Source organism: Hydractinia symbiolongicarpus, chromosome 7, assembly GCF_029227915.1.
Source record: "Hydractinia symbiolongicarpus strain clone_291-10 chromosome 7, HSymV2.1, whole genome shotgun sequence".
NCBI lineage: Eukaryota > Metazoa > Cnidaria > Hydrozoa > Anthoathecata > Hydractiniidae > Hydractinia > Hydractinia symbiolongicarpus.
The window spans coordinates 21,083,147-21,104,156 of NC_079881.1; the positions used below are offsets into that span (position 1 = coordinate 21,083,147).

The 21,010-nt window shown below is 34.9% G+C and overlaps 1 protein-coding gene across 1 annotated transcript; it reads right to left on the reverse strand.

Annotated features, from left to right (window-relative positions):
• Positions 1-3,781: 3,781 nt before the first annotated feature.
• LOC130648883 (forkhead box protein K2-like) lies at positions 3,782-12,808 on the reverse strand. The gene is made up of 6 exons (XM_057455000.1): positions 12,333-12,808; positions 10,825-11,010; positions 8,669-9,056; positions 8,282-8,469; positions 7,064-7,914; positions 3,782-5,863 (listed from the first exon to the last, which is right to left on the reverse strand). The coding sequence occupies exons 1-6, from the start codon at positions 12,686-12,688 to the stop codon at positions 5,397-5,399; spliced, it is 2,436 nt and encodes an 811-aa protein (XP_057310983.1). The 5' UTR covers positions 12,689-12,808; the 3' UTR covers positions 3,782-5,396.
• Positions 12,809-21,010: the final 8,202 nt, after the last annotated feature.

Sequence of the window (21,010 nt, forward strand, 5' to 3'; positions counted from 1 at the left end):
TGCTTCGATAACAGCAAACATTTTCGAAATGTCGTCATATTTTATTATTATATGACGAAATTGTCGCGTTTTCAGGTAATTTTAAAAAATCACTGTTCTACGACTTGTTAAAAATTAGAACTATGTCCACTTGAATGCTTCTCGTGCAGCTAGGGACAGCGCTATGTATTGTAGTAACGTGGAAAGTTGTAAGAGGTTCCATAACATAAGTCTTGCTTACACGAGGACTGTACGTTTTCTTCTAATGTTGTCAGGTGATAAAAATGTGTTTTGGATTTACCTTAGCAAAGACGTTTATAAAGGGCGGCCGCTGTCGTATGCTGTTCCATGATATATTAAAATTTCGCCCTGATAATACCTTTTCTATACACCCATATAAGAAGTATGTTTATTTTCTTTTGAAACTTCTTTCACTGCGTCAGTCATATGTCCTTTAAAGACATTCATACTTAATAAAGCATGGTGACAAATTAGAAAATCAGGGCGGCGGCGTTCTTTTCCACATAATGGATGATGATTTTCTTCAGGATTTTTAAAGATTCTTTTTCGTTACAGTAATGCTATGGGTTAGCAATGACAACGAAATCAGGTGAAAAGGTCATCGCGGGAATACTTTTCGTTGTTTTGCCCCCATATATGAGTTGGATTGTGAGAAAGTCACCGCTCAAAGTAATTGGAAATGTTGCTGTAGTTGATCCAGCGAGAGAAACGGTCTTGCTTCCTTTCTTTGAAAAAGTCTTGTTACAATTGGGAACAATTGTTGATGGTGTTTGATACAAATTAATAACAAGAGAGACTGGAATTTTGTTGTTTTTGATCTTTTTAACGATGGGGTATAAAAGTATGATTATTTAATTTCAATCTCCAGAACTTCTAGTATCGATACTGAAATCGCTTTTATAACCCATATGCTTGAGTACTCTTTTCGACTAAGATAAATCTTTAAAGTTAAAATGATTTAGGTTGAGTTCAAGATGATGTTTGATCAACGCCTTGTCTGTTGCAACAACTTCAGCTTTTTTGAAATAAAACCACCATGGGATCTTTAAGCCTAAAACAATCAGTGAGTACGATTGAATTATTATTTTTGGCATCTAGAGCTAGGCAGTTTTTTCAGCACCAAAACAAACATAAGATACTATTTTGATAAAGTATTAGAAAGCCTACAGTTTTGATTCCGAAATTTTACGGATTAACTTTGGCGAATGAGTGATTAAATCTATTTCGCGTAAAATAATCTTTCGCGTTTAACTTGTAAAGTGGATTTCAGGTGGGATAAACCTTCCCGATTTTTGGTTTCTGTGCAATTTTATTTTACTAACTATTTTTAATTTTGACGAACAAAACAGAATTTCATGACGAAGAATCGTTGAAATTGACAACAAAAAAAACTACATTATTTGCGACGTTTCGGGTGTTTCACACACCCATTTTCAAGAAATCAAAAACGTACAAAGTTCTCCTAAATATATACAAGTTTAACAGTAACCAAAGTTACAGATTAAGTACTAATTGTATAAATACAATGGAGCAGATCTAATGTTGTTATTCAACTGGGGACTATCCCGCATTATGAACAAAATCTCTTTAATCTCTAGCAAATACCGGTTGTTACCCCTAGAGAGTATACTAAAATTGTCAAGAAATGATGTGGTGTGACAGGCTTTAAGATGATCTGTAATTGCCGTGCAATTAGATGAGGTTGGTTTCTTACCTGTTAAGGGAAACACTCCGAGGTGCTCGCTTGTCCGAACCATAAGATGACGTGACTTCTTATCTAAAAAGCGGCGTTGCAGCCACTGCACTTATATTTGCAAATGACGCCTGATAGTTTCCCTGTACTTTTGACTAACGGTACTTTCATGGAGTGTAGTTGATTTTCGCATAGTTGCCGTTTTTCCCAATAGCGAATCGATCAACATCGGAATATTTTGTGTGCTCTCCTCTTTTTACTGAAGACACCTCCTTAACTATCGTTTGGAGTGCCGATTGAAAATCAAGTATCATGCCTGGATGCTATCTTCAAATAACGACACACACAAAAATAAAAGGTTGTCTAAAGGTGGATTTTATTAGGTAGAAGTATCCAAATATGTTAAGGCCGAGGCAAACCAGTCTAAGATTTCATCTAACTCGCTTCTCCCATGTTGGATAAGATACAATTTTACGTTTGTGGGCACTTCTTTCATGCAACATTTGAACATTGGAAAGTTTGATTGTTCATTCATTCTTTTAAAATAAACTAGCGGACGAGTACTTGTTGGTTGCTGAAAGAGCTTTTTGATTCAGACGACAAAAAGCCAACACGTGGTAAAACAAGAGAAAGTGGATAAAGATGAAAGAGTAAAATAGATATTTTATTAATATCGTAAAGGAATTGAGAATCGAAGACTCGGGAAAAGTTTAGAATGCCCTTAATTGCAAATGATGTTTTTTGGCGCATTCAAATTGTAATTACTACCACCAAACCAACCCAACATAAAAAATGACCCATTTCAATCAGAGACTTTCTTTGATTTGAAATTTTTGAATGAAATTTTCTGAAATTATTGGATGAAATGCTTGACAGCGACCAAACTTGATCCAACAACATGGAACACATTTTTTAAAATTTTCAAAACCTTTAAAATGCGCAAACCATTTGTCTAACATTTTAGTTTGCTTCAGCCTTTATACAGTAGAAAGAAAAAATAGGACTATGAACACAATAGATCCTTTTAATTTTCTGCCGCTGTTTGTGGATTGCACGTGTTTCGAAGAACATTGGAACCAATACAGAATGAACTATTGATTTGCCTTCATGGATCTAGCAAAGATTGTGATCCGTTCAACATCAAAACATGCAAAGTTGGGAGTCAGGAAAGAATTGTGGGGCACTTGGCAAGGGAAATTTCCCTTGCAACAAAGTCATAACTCGATAAAGGTGCGACGGTTTCTGCGAAACTCACTTCAACACACTACAGAAAATTACCTTTGATTCAAAAGGGTGGGGGGGGGGGGTGAAAATACCTTGTGTCGTGACAGCATTTATGCCATGGACAGTGAGGCATCATATCATGTTGGACCGATATAAAGGAATTGTCGAGTTTACTGTGAACAAAAACAAAATAGAGTAGATGGAGATGTTGTTGAGCCTAATGCGGGTGTGCCTAATAAAATTAAAAAAGAAAACGCACAAGGCCATCCATCAAAAACCATCTTAAAAAAAATATCGTTATCTTTTGTATAAAATTTCCACGGATTTAGCGCAAATTTAAGTTTTTTTTGAAAATTTCGGAAAATGAAGAAAATTGCGCGGAATTTTAGTTTCGCGGATAAGGTCGATTTGGAAATTGCACGGAAACTAATCTTAGCGGATCAGGTGTGTTTAGACCTTTCGCGGTAACTTTTTTCCGCGTTTTTGGTAAAAACCCGCGAAACTTAATTCCCTTCAAGTTAGTACTTGTGGCATGACAATCAGTGAGTGCAGGATGTCCACTGTCACTGACATTTCCTGACAAAGTGGTAAGCTTTTTCCAGCTGTATCTTCTAAGATTTTTGATACAAATTGTTTTGACATTGTTTTACCCTATTGCCCTTACATCTTGTTTCGTGTTCTATTTATTTAGTGCAAGCGTTACATAGAAATTTGACATGAAACAATTGTAGATTTTGGCAGCCTTTTGGCAATCTGTCAAATTTTGCCACTTTGACTTAAACGCTTCTTATCCCTATCATGATATTGATATTTACGTTCTTACAAGTCGCAGAGGTAAAGTTTGGAAAAAATACATCGTCGACGGTAGCACATCGTTCAATGACAACCTTGAAGTACTCTTTGCTCACAATATATACGTATAAATATATACAAACAGACAAGATAAAGCTTTAAATAAATAAAAATTGTTAAAAAGAACACAGGAACATGGATAAAAAAGAATGTTATGATTTTTTGACGTCATAAAAACAAAGGGGACATGAAAATTTATTTTGATTGCCATCCACAAGACGAGCTAAATGAATTTTGACTGCTACCTCATCCGCACTAATATTGGCGCTTTTGCGCAATAAAGTTTGATCCTGCAAGCAATTGAATACATATATTACCTGCAAATTGTTATGAAGAAAAAGAGCTTTGAATGGTTCTACTTGCTACCTGTGGGACAGAGTTATCACTCTAACGGTATTTTCATAGAAAGAATTGAAATTTGAGGAGATTTTCGTTTTTTTTTACAGAAATTGATTTGATAGTATGAAAAAATTAATTTTCGTTGCACCTATGTAAACTTTTTATGTATTTGTTCCAGATAGTTTAGTTAAATGAAAAAGTGAGTGAAAAGTTTTTGAGGAAAATTGGTGAGTTTTAAAACACTAAAATTCAGGTGAATTAAGGAGATTTGGGGAGACTTTTCAAAATTGAGGAGAATTGAAAAGGCTTTCAAAATTGAGGAGAATTGAGGAGTTTTGAGGAGCTTGGCTCCAATGTGAAAGAATTTAATCTAGCGCAGAACTTATTTGCGCGAAATTTATTAATTTTCGGTGCGCGCAAATTAGTACGAATAATGCAATATAAATTATAAATAATGTTCTAAAAACACAACCTTCTAACTTGAGTTTCTTAAGATCTTTTACTTAATCGGAACAAAGTGTTTTTATGTTCGACAAAGTACTGCCATGAAGGTTTTCTTCAGTAAGTAAATATTAAAAGTAATAATACTTTAGATCTTTCTCAGTTGTCCGCTGATCACAGGATCCAAAACTTCTAACCAATACTAATCAAAAAAGTAATAAAATTTCACCTCAAACCATCACAGAATCTCAAAAAATACATTATAGTTTAAGAAAATTCGTGACATTTGATTGAATGCACATTTGACTTCTCTTCAGTTTTCTGGACATCATAGACACATATACATAAATACGGCATCGTCTCCGTATTTCTTTTTTAAAAAATGTCTACTATAGTTTACCCTCATCAGCGTTTGCCAGCAAACTTTAGAGCGATGAAATACCTCGACAACAAACCAGACTCTACGAGGAAGCACTCGAAACCACCATTTTGTAAAGCAAAGGTTGTTGTTGTCAAAAATTGAGGAGGATAACACATAACTAATACAATACTAAAAACATCTCTATTAATTTATCTTTTTGGAACAATAAAAATATCTTTGGAACCGTAAGAATTTCAAAAACTTCCATCCGGTTACGCTAAATGTTAATTTGCCGGATGAACAATTTATATAACAATTCATATATCCAGCTTTTCATGAGCACAGGATTTTTGGTTTTGAAATACTCTAGTACGAATTTATTCACGTACGTACGCATTCACCAGCGTATGTGTTCTTGTTTAACCTTGCGGAAGTCTTGAAGCGCTTTAAACCACAACGCTCACTGTTTGATATCACTATATCTTTTTAGGAAGTTGTGGAAATGTTCATAACAGGTTTGATATCAGTATCAGTTGGAAGACCTTTTGTTTCACTTGTAGCTTCATACAAAGGTACTTCTTTTCCCTGTGTAAAATTCGCGGTCGTTATAGACGTCAATGTTTTTGGCACGGCTACAATAATGTCTTGCTTTGTGAAATTGTTTCCAACAAATGACTTACTGAAATTATTCCCGGTACTAATAATAACAGACTCTAGTTCCTCTTTTACAACTGGCTTCTCTTCTTTCACTCCAGATAGTTTTATTTTTTTCTGTTCTGAATGTATCGAAGCTGCGTGCGGGTACGCCCTTTTAGCTGCGTGTAACGCCTCAGTAGGGTTCTTTAATATTTTTGAATCATGCCCCACCACAACAACTGTTTGACCAGCGCTAACTGCTGCAGTCGAGAACGAAAGTGGTTTTGCACCATTAACAATTGTAGTAGGTTGAGAAGCTGCAAATAAACGCATACTTTGTAAGCACGATTGCATAAACACATCAGAAAAGACGATAAAAAAGCTCTTCAAATACAATCTATAACTAATGATTCGGGAATATGATTTGATAGCAAAAAGTATTTTTATTTACATTAGAAACACCTCCCTTGTGAATTAGATATTTTTTTTGAGAAGTCGGCAAGTTCTAACATTTCGCAAAAATTAAATTCTGTGAAAAAAGAATTTGATGACACTTCGTTTCTCAATTTGTAACTTATTTTTAATGAGTGTTTAATTATTATTCAAATGCAAAAAAATCGTAAATTTCGCAGAAATAAATTTTCGAGAATTTCGCGAATAGCGAGTTTTTCAATAATTCAAAATTCGCGGACACTAATATTCGCGTTAACAAAAACTCGCAAAATTCGCAATAAATTTATTCCCGCGAAAATTAATTCCCTCATAATGTACGAAAAATTAAAACATTTAACTTTGGTTCCGAAATGACCAACTTTGGTCAAATTTTTTTTTAATTAAACAGTTGGAAAAGCCACCAAATTCCAATTATTAACCGTTTTAAATACAGTACACGTCCGTTAATTCGAATGCCGCTTAATTCGAACTTTCCGTTATTTCGAACAAATTTCCAAGTCCCTTGAGTTTGGTTTAATAAAGTCTTATATTTTGAGCTGCTTAATTCGAACTTCGGTAATTCAAACGCTTCCCTAATTCGAACAATTTTTTAATCCCAAGGCTGCATTATGCTCGTTTATTCGAAATTTTGTGTATCGATAAATAAAATCTTATGGAAAAATAAAAAATGTTTTCATATTTATTCATTTTATTGCATCAATGGTGGCAAAATTTCTTTCAATTTATCAATTAAATTGGCATTTCCATTAAAATGAAGTTTACAAGAAATATGGAGGCCTTTCCCATCGCCAAGCAAAAAACGTTAAAAGATTTTTATAAAAGTTTTACTAAAGTTGTAATAAAGTTATATTAGCACAGTTTATTAAAATTCTTTTTTTTTTGAACTTCCGATAATTCGAACATTCGTTAATTCGAACAAATAATTTAGTCCCTTGCGTGTTCGAATTAACGGACGACTACTGTATCTTTAGAAGACAATACAGTTAAGACAAAAAACAATGATCGAGACGACTCGGATGGTCTATGACCCTAAAACAGTACTTAAAATTACTACGGCTACTTACCTATATCAATCGGTTCTGCTTTAACTTCTTTTCCAGACAAAATATCTGTTATAGACGTAAAAGGCTTATTTGGATCTTTCGAAACGCTCTGTATAGCCTGCTGTTTTATCACACTGACAGTTTGAGCAGTATTAGTTAAACTGAGTGATGTACCAACTGTTTGTGCAACAGAATGAAGAGCTAAAACTGACCCATCTGAAAATGGGTTTTGCGGTCGAGGTAAAGATTGTGCCATAAATGTTTGCTGAGACATTAATTCACGAGGAAGGAACGATGCAGTAATTGACGGTCGATGAGACTGCAGTTGAGGTGGGTGTACACCTTTTACGAGATTAATCTGTTGCTGATTTAACAGTGAAGATTGAACTTGCTGTGAAGTGGGTCGAAATAACAACGTCGGTGGGTTCTGATGTGATATAGACGTTATGATTTGTTTTTCATTCCCTCTAGTTTGCGGTAAAACAAAAGCTGTTTGGACGGTAGTGGGAGAATTGGCACGCACAGCATGATTGGTTACACTTGCAGCCCCAACAAATTTAGTAGTTGTAAAAAAAACAGACCTGGGACCTGGCTGACCACTAACCATAGTAGTCTTAAGACCACTGGAGGAGACCTTTAATGGTTGAAGTGCTGGTGGAAATCTGGTAGTTTGTGAAGTAAGATGTGGAATAGAATCGACAGTTGTTCTTACTAATACCTTTGAAACATGGTTTTCACTAGTCACTCCATCGGAGTTAGTTCTTTGAACAAGCTGAGGAACCTGCTGTTCATCAGATATACTGTCACTTCTTGTCATTGGTTTGAAAGGAGGCGGCATCATCATCCCATGCGTTGGAGAAGCAGGTGCAGATCTGAAGATATTATAAAAAATGTCCTATTATCTTCAATCATTGATTGGTAAGAGAATTTATATGGTTAAAGCCTTCTTAACTTTCAACCTGTAATAGTAAGGCTTGTTTTCCAGCAGAGTTTAATAAGTGCAAGATTAAAAATCTTGTAGTAAGTTGTTTGTTTGCTCCATCAATTCGAAATCTTTACAATTTAATAAATTTTAGTTAAGGATTTTTTAAAAAAAAAGTTTAGAAAAAGCTGTTGGTACATGAACAAACAATAATTTTGGAAAAAGGGTATTTAAAGTACTAAGCAAGCAACATTACATTGACTGATAACATAAATATGTATGTACAGGTTAACATAAAAAAGTAAATGCTTGCTAACCTTGAAGAAATGTAGGGTGGTCTAAAGCAAGGAACACCTCTTTGTCTTCGTTTTCGAAATGCTTGTTCCATTAATTTAGATTCACATGAGGGATCAATTCTCCAAAACGATCCTTTTCCAGGTTCATCCTGTGAACGTGGGACTTTTAGGAAATAACGATTCAACGAAAGATTGTGTCTAATTGAGTTCTAAATGGAAGTGTATAAAATTAAACACACTTTAAACTGCAGGAGTAAAGGTGATACATTTTCATCTGGTCTGACTACGGGTTCGTTGTATTCCTCAAACAAGTAGAAATGGCTACAACTTTTTAAGACACGAACAATATTGATATTATAGGCTTTTACAATAACATATAACTCTCATTTATCTCTCTTGAAATCTTACCTGCCAACCTTTATCATCAACTCTGTAGTAAGGATAATTTTTCATTATGAATTGATAGATGCCGTTCAATGTAAGTTGTTTATCTGTAGCGGAGGTTATAGCCTGCACTATAAGTTGTGCATATGAATATGGTGGTTTTTCACCAGGATTTCTTGGTTTACCATCTAGAATAACTGGTGAAGTAACAGTTGGAGTTGTAGCTTCATCACTTGAGTCCTGCGACTTTTCAAAAAAATCATCCATATTTTCATCCTCCATATCTTTTTCTTCTTCTTTTTCTTCATTCACAGCGCTAGCAGCAGCAAGTAGCTCTGATGTTAGGTTTTGTTGAGTTGTTGCGGAGAGAGGATTCATGGAATTAGGGCTAACTGGACATGAATTTGGAACACTAAAAAAAGGAAAATTATATCACACAGTTAAAGCTTCTCACACACAAGTAAAATATCTAGATTTTCAAACATTTAATTTACTGCTTAATGTGCATTACAATGTTTTTTGACCAAATGCAATCAATGTAATCTGTCATCAGCTTGTTTTAATTCTGTTTTACCTTTAAAAAATGTAAATTTCTCTTATGCAAAAGCTACACTTGCACAACTAGGGCTGCTTGTTACAGGGTTTCAACTATTATTGTGAGAATAAAGAGTTACTAATAATCAACCCTTTCCTTTATAAATGCCAGAAAGTCTATTTATTTGAATGACAGTAATTACATAAGTTATCAATCCTGTTGCAGCCCACTGAATTAACGACAGCATTTAGCTGCAAAGTTACATCATGGCATGAAAAATGTGATTTTAAACTCTGGTATGGTATTACAAGGTGTTTGTTCTTATTATGTGCAAATTAAAGTAGTCGCATGTAGTAGTACACTTTCAAAATACTAAGCGATATTTTTTTTGTATACCTTATTATAGATTAATAACTGCAAATCATCATCATCATCATTCTCGGCTTAACTTGGCCGACCATGAAACATTAGTTTTAACCAATCAGAAACTATTACAGAAAGATAGGAGTCCAGTACTCTGCACAGGATTTTGTAAAAAAACAATGCTTATCCAAACAAAATAAAAGTTTGAAAAAAGATATATAAGATACCCCAACAAATCATTGAACATTAAAAAATATTACAACTTCTTGTAACAATCTTCTTGTAAAAATTACACTTTTTGTCTAAATTTAAAAAACTGAAAAAAGTAGTCTATACATTTGGTATATGTAATAAAAAATCAAAAACATAAAAATCTCATTCTTTCTTTGATATTGTTAACTCAATAATTAGATCTTTGTATGTGCACATAATGAGCATGGGGTGAAAATCCTAGCCCAGTTGTTCTACCACAAGTTAAAATTTTGCCCTGGACGAAATCTTAACCTGGGTTTAAAACTTGTATAATCACAATTCCTAATCCCAATGGATTTCTAGTGGAATGCGGGATGAAATTTTTGCCACCAATACCAAATTAAAATTTCAGCCAACACTCAACAAAAAAATTGCATCAGACTCTTGTAAAAAAAATGCATGCTAAGGACAAAGTCAGCATGACAGGATCAAAACAAAGACAGCATTATTGGATCAAATCCAGGGTCATTTACTGAAAATATTACGATTTTTCAGTGCCTTTGTTTATTTTTTTTTAAAAGTCAGAGTCATAAAAGAATACAATACTGCCATCTTAAATAAAGTATATAATTTATTTGATCATATTTGTATACGAATTAGTAAGCCCACTTGTTTAAATTCAGGGTTTTAAAGGGTTCTGAAGGTCTGTACAGCATATAGCAATATTGATGTTGTTCATTTAAAAATTACAATATTGATGTTGGTCATAGAAATTATTTCAATTAATTCAATTAATCATTAATATACCCCGTCCAACCCATGCTAGCATGGAAAACGGACGTTAAGCCGAGAATGATGATAAACATGGCAGCATAAGCCTGGCACAGAAGTAAAGTCTTGTGCAACAAAAATTTGTTGTCTGATGTGTGCTTTGATTTTGGAAGTTTCACAAGACTGGCTAGTGTGGATAAGTTATTTTTTCAAATAACTTACAAATTTGGAAGGAAATTTCAATATGTTTTTATCTGTGATTTATTATATATAATAAATTTTAACAATTCAAGAAAACGTAATGTACATAGAAATATACCTGATAGTTCCAGAAGGTGATGGTGCCAGCGAACTGTGTAAAGAATCTGTATCTGGAATACTAATTCGTAATGGTATCAAAGGTCTTGTTCTTGGTGGACTCGGAACACGTCTATATGGCACATTTCGATCAACAAGTGAAGAAAACCATATCTTTATATTTGTAGAAGGAAAGCGAATAACACATCTAAAAGTAAATAGGAATAATTCTTAATGCCAACAATCAGAAGAACATGGAAATAACCAACATGAAAAAACCAACAAACTTAAATTATATAAAGTAACACAATTTAGATGCATTTTTTTGTTTATTTTTTATATTACCAAAACTATGTGGGTGCTAACTTGCAAAAAACGCCCATATACAAGAAGGTATAAAATTTGTGTTATTTGCCCAACTTGCTCGATCTACTCCCAAACCTGACCAAATTATTCCACAAATGCAAAACAGTGCTTTTAATTTTCTTGATTCAGCCACAAGGGGCAACTTTTAAAGTATTACAGAATTGATACCAACTACCTTAAGTGGATAAATTTTAGGGAGGATTAAATTTGGCGAATTAAATACCCACAAAAATTTTAATAGCTGACCATTCGCCAAATTAAATACTCACCAAATTTAACATAACCGTTCACCAAAATAAAAATAAAAAAATTCTTTAATTAAGAAAAGCAAAAAGAACTTTTTTATATTAACAACAAGTTTTATAAATACAAGTATAAACAGGATTGTTACAGGTAAATCTTAAAAAAAGGTAGTAAGAATTGTCTCAAATTCTTTGCTACTATTCTTTGTAATGCTCCTTACCGGACGTCTAGCAGCATTATTAAAAAAACTTGTAATACATTTGTGTTACGTTGGGTTAGATAAAACTCTTTGTGTCATTCGCCAAAATAAATCGCGCCAAATTAAACAATTTTTGTATTTGTCAAATTAAATCCTCGCCAAATTTTTTAAAATTTATTATTTTCCAAATTAAATCTCCGCCAACTATTTCAATTTGGTCATTCACCAAATTACCAAACACGCCAAACTTTATCCACTAAGGTATATACATATTTATTAATCAAATTGTAACAAACACTTTTAGGATACAAGGTTCGATGTCCTGCTGTTAATAAACTGTTAATGAAAACTTCTCTCACTATCGTATGCTCTACTACAACCAAAGAGTGCAGGCTTTTTCAGGCAAAATTTAAATTAAATCACAGCAACGACTCGCTCACATCCTTTTCACTAAGTATGAGAGCTAACACATAATTCACAATGGTCATCAGACCAAAAAGGAGAAAATACAGGATTATGGATAATAATTTTAAATATTTATTTCACCAAAATCAAAGTGAAAGTCTTTTTTCATTTTGAGTGATTTGAAATAAATCAGGATTCACCAACTAAGGGTTAGACTCAGTTGAGCATAAGGCCTAGCTACAATATTTACTTTTCCTTATTACACATTCACTTGCTATTCACGTTTGGAGAAAAAAATCAAAACATTGCAGACTTACTTATTCTTGAGTTTAACACGTTCTGATCCTTTTCTGTGAAAATGACCATTAACAAACACACCATTTTTACCACGCGTAGAGAGAAAAAACTCTGGTGGCTCATATTTTATTTCCAGATGCCTTCTTGAAATAAAACTGGAGTAACCCATGTTTATGTCAACATCTCCTAATCTACTGTTTCTTCCAACAGATAATTTGTTTTGGCGGACAAGATACTCGAATTCACGTCCTTCCAATTTTGCAATTGGTGCAACATTACTCCATGCATTCTTTACCTTCGCAGGATTAGGCTGGCCTTGCTGCAAGGACAGTAATGTAAGAGCAGGATCTTCGTGATCTTTAGGAAAGTTAGCCATGGCAAAGCCTTTCCCTCCAAAAGTTTCGCTGGTCGAGAAAACGTGTTTTCGAATACGGTTTTGATGTATGAGGCAGATTGTAATGGAGATAACAGGTTCACTGCTATGGTGCTATTGTATAAATACAAAACCAAAGCGCGAAATCCTTTATCTCCACCACTACTTAACTACTCGATTTTGGGGGACTGAAAACAACAACATTGGTCTGTTTATCAACAATGTCGCGTTGCCTCTTGGGTTTGTAACTTCGGTAATTTTAAAAACATTGGAAACCCAAGGCACTCCAGGGCGCGAAATGATGAAAGGGGAGGAGGCGAGTTTCAAAAAGGACATTGACAATAGCTTTTAATTAAACAGATCATAAACATGAAAATAAACGCTAAAGAATAGTACGAAAACGTATAAGTAAAGTAAAAAAGTACTTTGTGCCATTAAAACTTGACACATTGACAACTTCGTCCTCAGGGTTTCTTTTTCACTTTTTAATAATGACATATGGCGTATGGCTTTCTTAAACGCCATTACAATACAAAAAAGAGAAATAAGATCCCTGGGGACGAAGTTGGACACATGGTGTATTATGGAAAAGGAAAAGCTTTCATCGCAACAAGGTTGGACTCGACGGTGAGAATCTAAAATTAAGTCTTTAAAATAAATTTCCTATGCGTATGCGATGACACCCTCGTCCCCAAGGTTTTTTGCCTTTTTTATATGAGAGAAGACCTCATATCAAAAAGGCAAGAAACCTTGGGTACACAATGACACCAACCTTCTACCCATGGCTCTTGTTTTTATTCCCAAGCAATTGCCAAGGGCTTAATGACGTCAAATATGACAAAGTATAAAATAAGAAGACGTCAAATAAGAAAATTAGTCTTCGCTTAGAATTCTATCGCGCAAGACTTTTTAAATACTCAGTAATATAGAATCCTGATAGTATTATGGATTGTGCTAAAAACGCAAGCTTGGAGGGAGATGAAGGAGAAGAAGTCAAACAATTAAAAGTTCGGCTGCTTCAGTTGGAGGAGAAATGTTTAAGCAGCGAAAAGGAGAAGAAAGAAGTTTTACGAGCATGCCAGAAAGAAAGAAATGAAATTCAAAACTACCTCAAGAGACAATGTGATGAATTCGCGTTTTATTATCGTCTTGAACGCAACAAATCGCAGCAGTTGGAGAATCAACTTAAACTTCGCTTTGCATGCAACAGAGGCTTGATGAATGTTCTAGCAGCAAAAGAAAGGAGCCAGATTGCGATGAACAAAGAGTATAATGAATCAAAGCGAGCTACGGAATCTTATAAAGAAGAAATTTTAAGATTACAGAAAAGCATTAGGGAGTTGGAAGTTATTGAAAAGAAATGTAGTAGTGAAATGAAGGTTAAAAGAAGTAGAAAAAAGAATAGAGCCTTAAATGATGTCGGAGGCAAAGAACGGTTTAGCAATGCACAGACATTATTGCCGCCAATTAAATCGAAACAAAGAAGCCTGACCTTTTTCATTCCTAATTCACCACCACCTTCTACAGGTGTTGCCTCATTTTTTCCGACGCCCCCATCATCGAGCAAACCAGAAGTTCGATATTTACGAAAGACATCCGTTCCGTCTGCAAAGAAACGAGACCATACACCGCTTCCACCTATCGGACGAGAAAGGGAAGTTCTGCTACCGTTAAGAAAACGGTTGCAGTAGATGAAGAAAGAAGAGCAACACAAGCAAAAAAGGTGTCCTTGGGTTTTGACACTTTAGACTAAGTTATTCTAACAGATTTGATCTAGTTGCGTGACCCATATGACAGAAACACGTACAGACAACAAAATTATACAAACTGTTCATAATTAACATTCCACACAACATATAAATGAGAGAAGAGACATCATTTGTACAATTTATAAATTGTTAAAAACGGAAAGATATATGTTATGTCTTCCACTAAAGCGGAAGAAAGTGAAATATAAAAAATCATTGAAACTCAAAGGCTATTTATTACCTTTCAACAACCTAAAACTTCTCGTTTGAAAAACTACTACTTCTATCAAATTGAAGCTAGCCCTTACTGAAAAACTCCCTAAAGCGGACGTCTCTTTAGGGCAAACGCCTCTTTAAAGAGGACATCTGTATAAAGCAGACGACTGTTTAAAGCGGACTTTTGAGGTAAACGCCTATTAAAGGGAACATTCTTTCTAAAACAATCTCAACGAATGACTCTTCAACCTCAAAGAGTCGAGAATATTGGTCCGGTCTCACTTTAATATTTCTGGCTGAGTTTGACCTTCATCAAGAAAACTTTGAATAAAGACGACTCTCTTACATTTTCATTTCTTTTCTAACATTTCCAACAGTGTGATCATTAGGAATATTTTTTATTTTCATTTTTTAAGAAATAAATGCTCTTTTGACATTTCAAAAGAATGAGAAATACTACGAAGGACCCGCAAAACACAAAAACAGAAATATATATATACTAGTCGTTAGCGTGACAGACAGACAGACAGACAGACAGACAGACAGACAGACAGACAGACAGACAGACAGACAGACAGACAGACAGACAGACAGACAGACAGACAGACAGACAGACAGACAGACAGACAGACAGACAGACAGACAGACAGACAGACAGACAGACAGACAGACAGACAGACAGACAGACAGACAGACAGACAGACAGACAGACAGACAGACAGACAGACAGACAGACAGACAGACAGACAGACAGACAGACAGACAGACAGACAGACAGACAGACAGACAGACAGACAGACAGACAGACAGACAGACCTCTTTGAGAAAAACTTTTCTAAAGTTAACGCTTTAGGGATGTTCCACAATACCTTTGTAATAAAAACCAGCTAGACAGTTTCTAGTATTCGCGCTGACTTGATAAACAAAAACATCGCATGCTACGTTAGCTCTTCCTTCAAATATTACTGACTTTCATGCAGCGCAGTCTGGACTCGACTAAAACGCTTGTAGGGACAAATTTTCTCATGATAATAGCGCAATAAGAAGAAAACAACAACATCCCAATACTTTAAGCCTAATTCAGAATTCTTAAAAAAAACTTTTTTTCCTTTTTAAGCTGTTTGCGCTTGCCAATTTGCTTCCCTAATTTTTTACGTTCCTTGCCAACGAAAATACACGCTATAGGTAGCAAAGAACTGTATTACAATTGTCTAGAAGATGCTCCTAGAATTCTTCAGGTTGTGATTGGTGAAAGCATCAGATCTTTATTCATGTTGGATAACGACCTCCCTGTAACACTAACCACAGCAACGTCCTGTAACTTTTGATATTATTCTTCTTCCAGAGATGAAAGGCAGTTCATTCTAACCTTAGAATCTTTAAATATTTTTTCATCTCAGAAACATTTAGGCAATTCTTTTATCCACAGTGTTTAGCACACGAGAGAGCAACAGTCGAGACTGTGGAAAGCCCTTGTTGTACAATTGCTTCATTTTACATCAGTGAATGTTTCAACCGTTAAAGACAACAGTTTAGTTAGGTGTCTGCCTAAGAAACAGAATGTCTTAAAAATACCATCCCACCCCCATTGAAGACGTGTGTTTCAATTACACACCCACTTTATTCGCAATCATCACAGTGCGTGACATTAAGAGCAGGTTATTGCTAGTATTTTAACAAGATTTCTTTTCAAACTATTTTAACGCTCGCGCGTATTTTTAAGACAGTAAATTTATATGGGCTTGCGCAGTTGTTATTCAAACCGGTGATTGCATCATTCTACAGCGCGCAATCGGTCCAAAAAAGTAGAAACAGATTCTACTTGTGCGATCGTGAAAACGGTCTTGTTAATAATTAGCCAATCATAATCCTAAAGAATGTAAAAAAAACTTTATCAATGCTGAAGCAGAGCACGAAGTTTTTTTGTTTTCTTTAAAAAAAAGACACAAGGAATATAATTTTTAAAAAAATTTGATTGGTGAAAATTTGTCGGTGAAAGTTTTTGTCACTTGGCAGAAAATTCGTTATTTTTAACCGACTAATTATTTCAATCGGTATATTTGAAAGAAAATATTTTTTATTGTTTCTTTGTCTTTGACGTATATCAAGCAAGAGGATAAAAATTGCTGAATAACAAAAAAACCTTCTTTGGGGATAAAGTTCTTTAGTTAAAAATATTTATCGCCCAAAAACATTTGTAGATAACTACTTTGTCGTTGAAAAAATGTCGTCGGTTAAAATTTTCGTCACCTGCTAAAAAATTCGTCACTTTTGACCGACGGATTTTTCACCAATAAGGTCAAAGCGTCACAACCAAACAATTAAGCAGCTAAAATATTGGTCTTTAGTTAATCTTCTTTTGTGAAACAAAGAAAACTGGGATGGAAATCCATTTTCTTAGCGCTCAGGACTTATCCCAGCTGACCAGTAAATACACACCCTTCTCTTTATAGAGTCCATATAAAAAGCATAGTAAGGGGGTTTGATTTTTTTTCTTGGCTCAGGCTTAACTATCTTACTTGGTAACCCTGTCCAGTAGTGTCCTCACTGGACACCTAGTACAGGCGCGTGGTCACTTAACAATCCCTCTACCCTGAGTCTTTTATATTTTTTCTTTTCTGCTAACTAGAATGACTTTTTTATAATCTCCCTCAGTGACAAGTTGGAACTGTGAGACTTACAATCCTAGACATAATATTATTGGAAAAGACCAATTTTTGGCTATTTCTCGAAATGGCCAAATGGAATCGCCTTGTCAAAACTCTGCAGCCGGCAGGCTGCAAAAACTTCGCTTTGGGAGATGTGTAAGCCAGGTAAATAGCGTCGGAACAATCCACACGACGGCCCGCTAAGGTGCTAAAATTCGGGGAAACGGGGTGTGCTGACGTCAGCAAAAATTAGTATGGGTTAAGAATTTAAAACTAACCGAATAACCTACAAGTTCGAAATGCCTTTGTCTTTTGTAGAAACAGTGTTTATAACTGCTTGTGGGACGAACTATGAAATTCGGCCCTCTTTTCCAATAAATTAAGTCCGGGATTGTAGGTCAGACTGTATGCTGGGCCCAATAACAAGTGTATAGTTGACCTGCTCATATATAGGCAAACTACATCAGGCAACGATCTATGCACCTGTGCTTGTGACTTGCTTTCAATAATGTGTTGTTCATGTGTTTTCCTGTTCGTTTCGATGTTTTTATTCTTGTTTACTTTTACATACTGTGTTATATAGAGTTATATTGGATTTTATTTTATCCTTAACTAGGCTTAAATTCTTTAAAATTTAAAAAAAAAACGATCCACGTTAAATTTATTCTGGAACTTGTGCATTTTTGTGTTTGAAATTCAAAAGCAAACCTTTTGATTCAACCTAAAGATGTTTAGATGAAATGATAAAAATCATTATAAACCTGTAGGAACCTTCCAGATTGTCATTCGTTGATTACATCACAATAAATATCAATAATATCCAACTGAATTTCTTGTCTATTTATTAAATGCAGCTAAGGTTATTTGTTGCCATTTGTTCATATATATGCGCAAATTAGTTCAAAAAGTTATGAACACACAACTGAAATGTTTATTCCCATCCTCGTCACCAGGGCTTATTTCCAGATGTAAAAGCCGCTAGCGCCTACTTGAAGACCTAACAACTTTCTTCGCTCCCAGCCGTCAATGTCAGAAAGGAAAAAGTCCGGGGTAAGAAATTAATTGGTTTAGTCCTAAATTTTATAAAAAAATTAATTTTTTCATTTCGATCTCAACCCCCAACGATTTCTGCCTCGAGGCTGCTACGAGGTTGCTACAAGGTTTCTACGACGTTGCTACGACGTTGCTACGAAATTGCTACGAGGTTGCTACAAGGTTGCTACGACGTTGCTACGAGGTCGCTGCGAGGCTACTACGAGGCTGCTAATACTTAATACTTAAGTTTAGATTTGAATTTCACACTTCTATAATTTATCTACAAATAAGTTCTTGGAATCGTGATTCTAAGAATCATGCAATATTTGCAATAAGTTGAATCAGCGTAGTTGCAACGGAAATTAAACGATTTTTTTATGAGAACAATTTTAAAAGAATGGCATAAAGACAGCCTAAGTCTCCACTAATTATGAGCCTAGAACTATTAAGAAACATTTCAGAAGAGCTATTTTATACTACACTATGCTTGTGTGCTTTTACTGTACGATTCATGTATTTTTTCAGTCCTAAAATATTCATAAATTGCAAATCTAACGAGTATATTTTTCAAAGGAACATAAAAAATAAAATCATTTAAGACTGAAAGAGTGTTAAAATAAGCACATCCAACGTTAGCTGAAATTTAGACCTCCTGTTTACACATCATAAAATCGCGTTAAAAAGTGTGATTCAAAGAGTTTGTAAATGGCTTGATTTGTTACGGACTAGCTTTAGCGGTTGACAATCAGGGAGGCTCAATGTATCAAAATTTCATCATTATAAGTGCTGTCGATTTTCCCGCCACATTTTTCGCGATACGTAGCTATGATGGCTTTGGCCAAAAAAGCACAATAACACTGTCCATGCTAACTGCCAGCATTTGCTGTATTCTTGTCGCCTTCATCCAAATCGCAGGTGATTATGGTGTTGCCAGAATCGTTGTAGCTTTTCTTGGAAAATATTTAAACACCACAACTTATTTGCAGTTTATACGTGGACAATCGAGCCTATTCCAACTTGTATAAAGTTCATACTTGGACAATCGAGCCATATTGGAACTTGTATAAGGGGGAAGGGAACTGGATTTATAGAAGTTGCAAACCGGATTCGTGCAGCGAGTTCACCTGGGGTTGTGAGAGGTCTCAAAGTAGCAAGCCGCTGACTTCCATTTATATCTGTGGGAAAGATAACACTTATTTGTGGCATTACTTTATTGTATTTACCAGAAACGAAAGATTTAAAGATACGAGACACTGTAGAAGAAGAAGAGAATAAAGTCAACAACAGAGCATCCAGTGTTGTGTAACAAAACTTGGTTTAACGTAACTTTTTGCTTAATTGACAACTTGGTATTCGTGGTTTATTTTTAGCTCGTTTTTTAAATACAACTCGGACAAAATATGTCACTACGAAGTATGATTTATTTTTCTAACGGTGAAAATATTTCCGTTGAAAGTTGGAATAAGGTTTTATTTTTCATCAATTCAATTCCTTTCAGAGCAGTAACGCATTTTGTATCCACTGAAATAATATACATGGAAACGAGGTTTTTATTTCTTCTAAGCGTTCAAAGTGGGTTTTTTTAAATCCATATAACATGAAAGAAGGAATTAATAATATTTCGGATAGTACATCTGTCTTCGACGATATACTTGTAGTCTCACCTTCGACCGACGTCTTCGAGATGTGCGCGTTTGTCGTCTGCAAATTTTCTGTCGTGACGGAAGCACCCGAGTGTAACGGCGCCGTGTCGGTATTCGAATGACACGCCGTCTTTTCCATGAGTAATATTTAGAACGTGAAAAACTTTTTCGAGATTTTCTTCTGCGATTGTACCACACCCTGTAAATGCGAGCATCCTTTTGAAGTTCTATAAAAAGAAAAAAGAAATTTGAGAGAAGTATTTAATACAAATTGACTCGTGTAACTTATGGAACTTTTTAATAATCGGCTGCTTAGAAAATCTCTAACCCGCGCATGTCCCTGAGGCCCGTATGACCTGCGCTCTGGCGTTGGCTTTAAAACAAACTTGCTTATAATAAGCGTCAGTTATAATTCGTGCTCTCTGTAAACATTTTTCATTTTTGTATGTCTGACGCAATTTTATGCTCAAATTTATTTTTACTATTCTAAAGTATTTTCGGTGCTGGTTTCCTTTTGCTGTTTTTTATGCTAATTCTTTAGCCCTTTGACTTTTTTAAATCTACGCTTTCCATTTTTGGAAATTGGATTTGAAATAGATGTTTAAGATAGCAAGATACGATCGTATGATTAATGATTGTACACCAAGTAGCGGTCATCCATTATTCCTTTGAACTAAAGTGTTAATGTAGGGTGTGATACCTGTGTGTTCTGTCTCTGTTAGTAAATTGTCGTCTGATTTTATTTTTTCCACGTCAGTTGCATCATTTGTCGATTCAATGGTGCCTTCAAACGAAATATCAATAAAAAATTTAGAAAACTTCATCCAAATACCCCTTACCAATAACTGCTAAATTTGTGGATCCGACTTTGACTTTGTTGAAAGAAAGTACAAAGGAAGTTCTTAGTCCCCTTTTTGGAATAAAATTCGCAAAATTCCAGCTGAATAAGCGAATTTCTTGTACCAAGTCCTATCGTAGGTTTCGTGTCTAGTAAAAAATGAAACACTGCAATAATTCTTACCGCTTCCTGTGTTC

Coding starts and splice junctions, on each gene's coding strand:
- LOC130648883 (XM_057455000.1), bottom strand. CDS start 12,688: ATGGCTAACTTTCCTAAAGATCACGAAGATCCTGCTCTTACATTACTG. Junction 11,011..12,332: donor CGTGTTAAACTCAAGAATAA/GTAAGTCTGCAA, acceptor ATTTACTTTTAG/ATGTGTTATTCGCTTTCCTT. Junction 9,057..10,824: donor TCACCTTCTGGAACTATCAG/GTATATTTCTAT, acceptor TCCTTTTTTTAG/TGTTCCAAATTCATGTCCAG.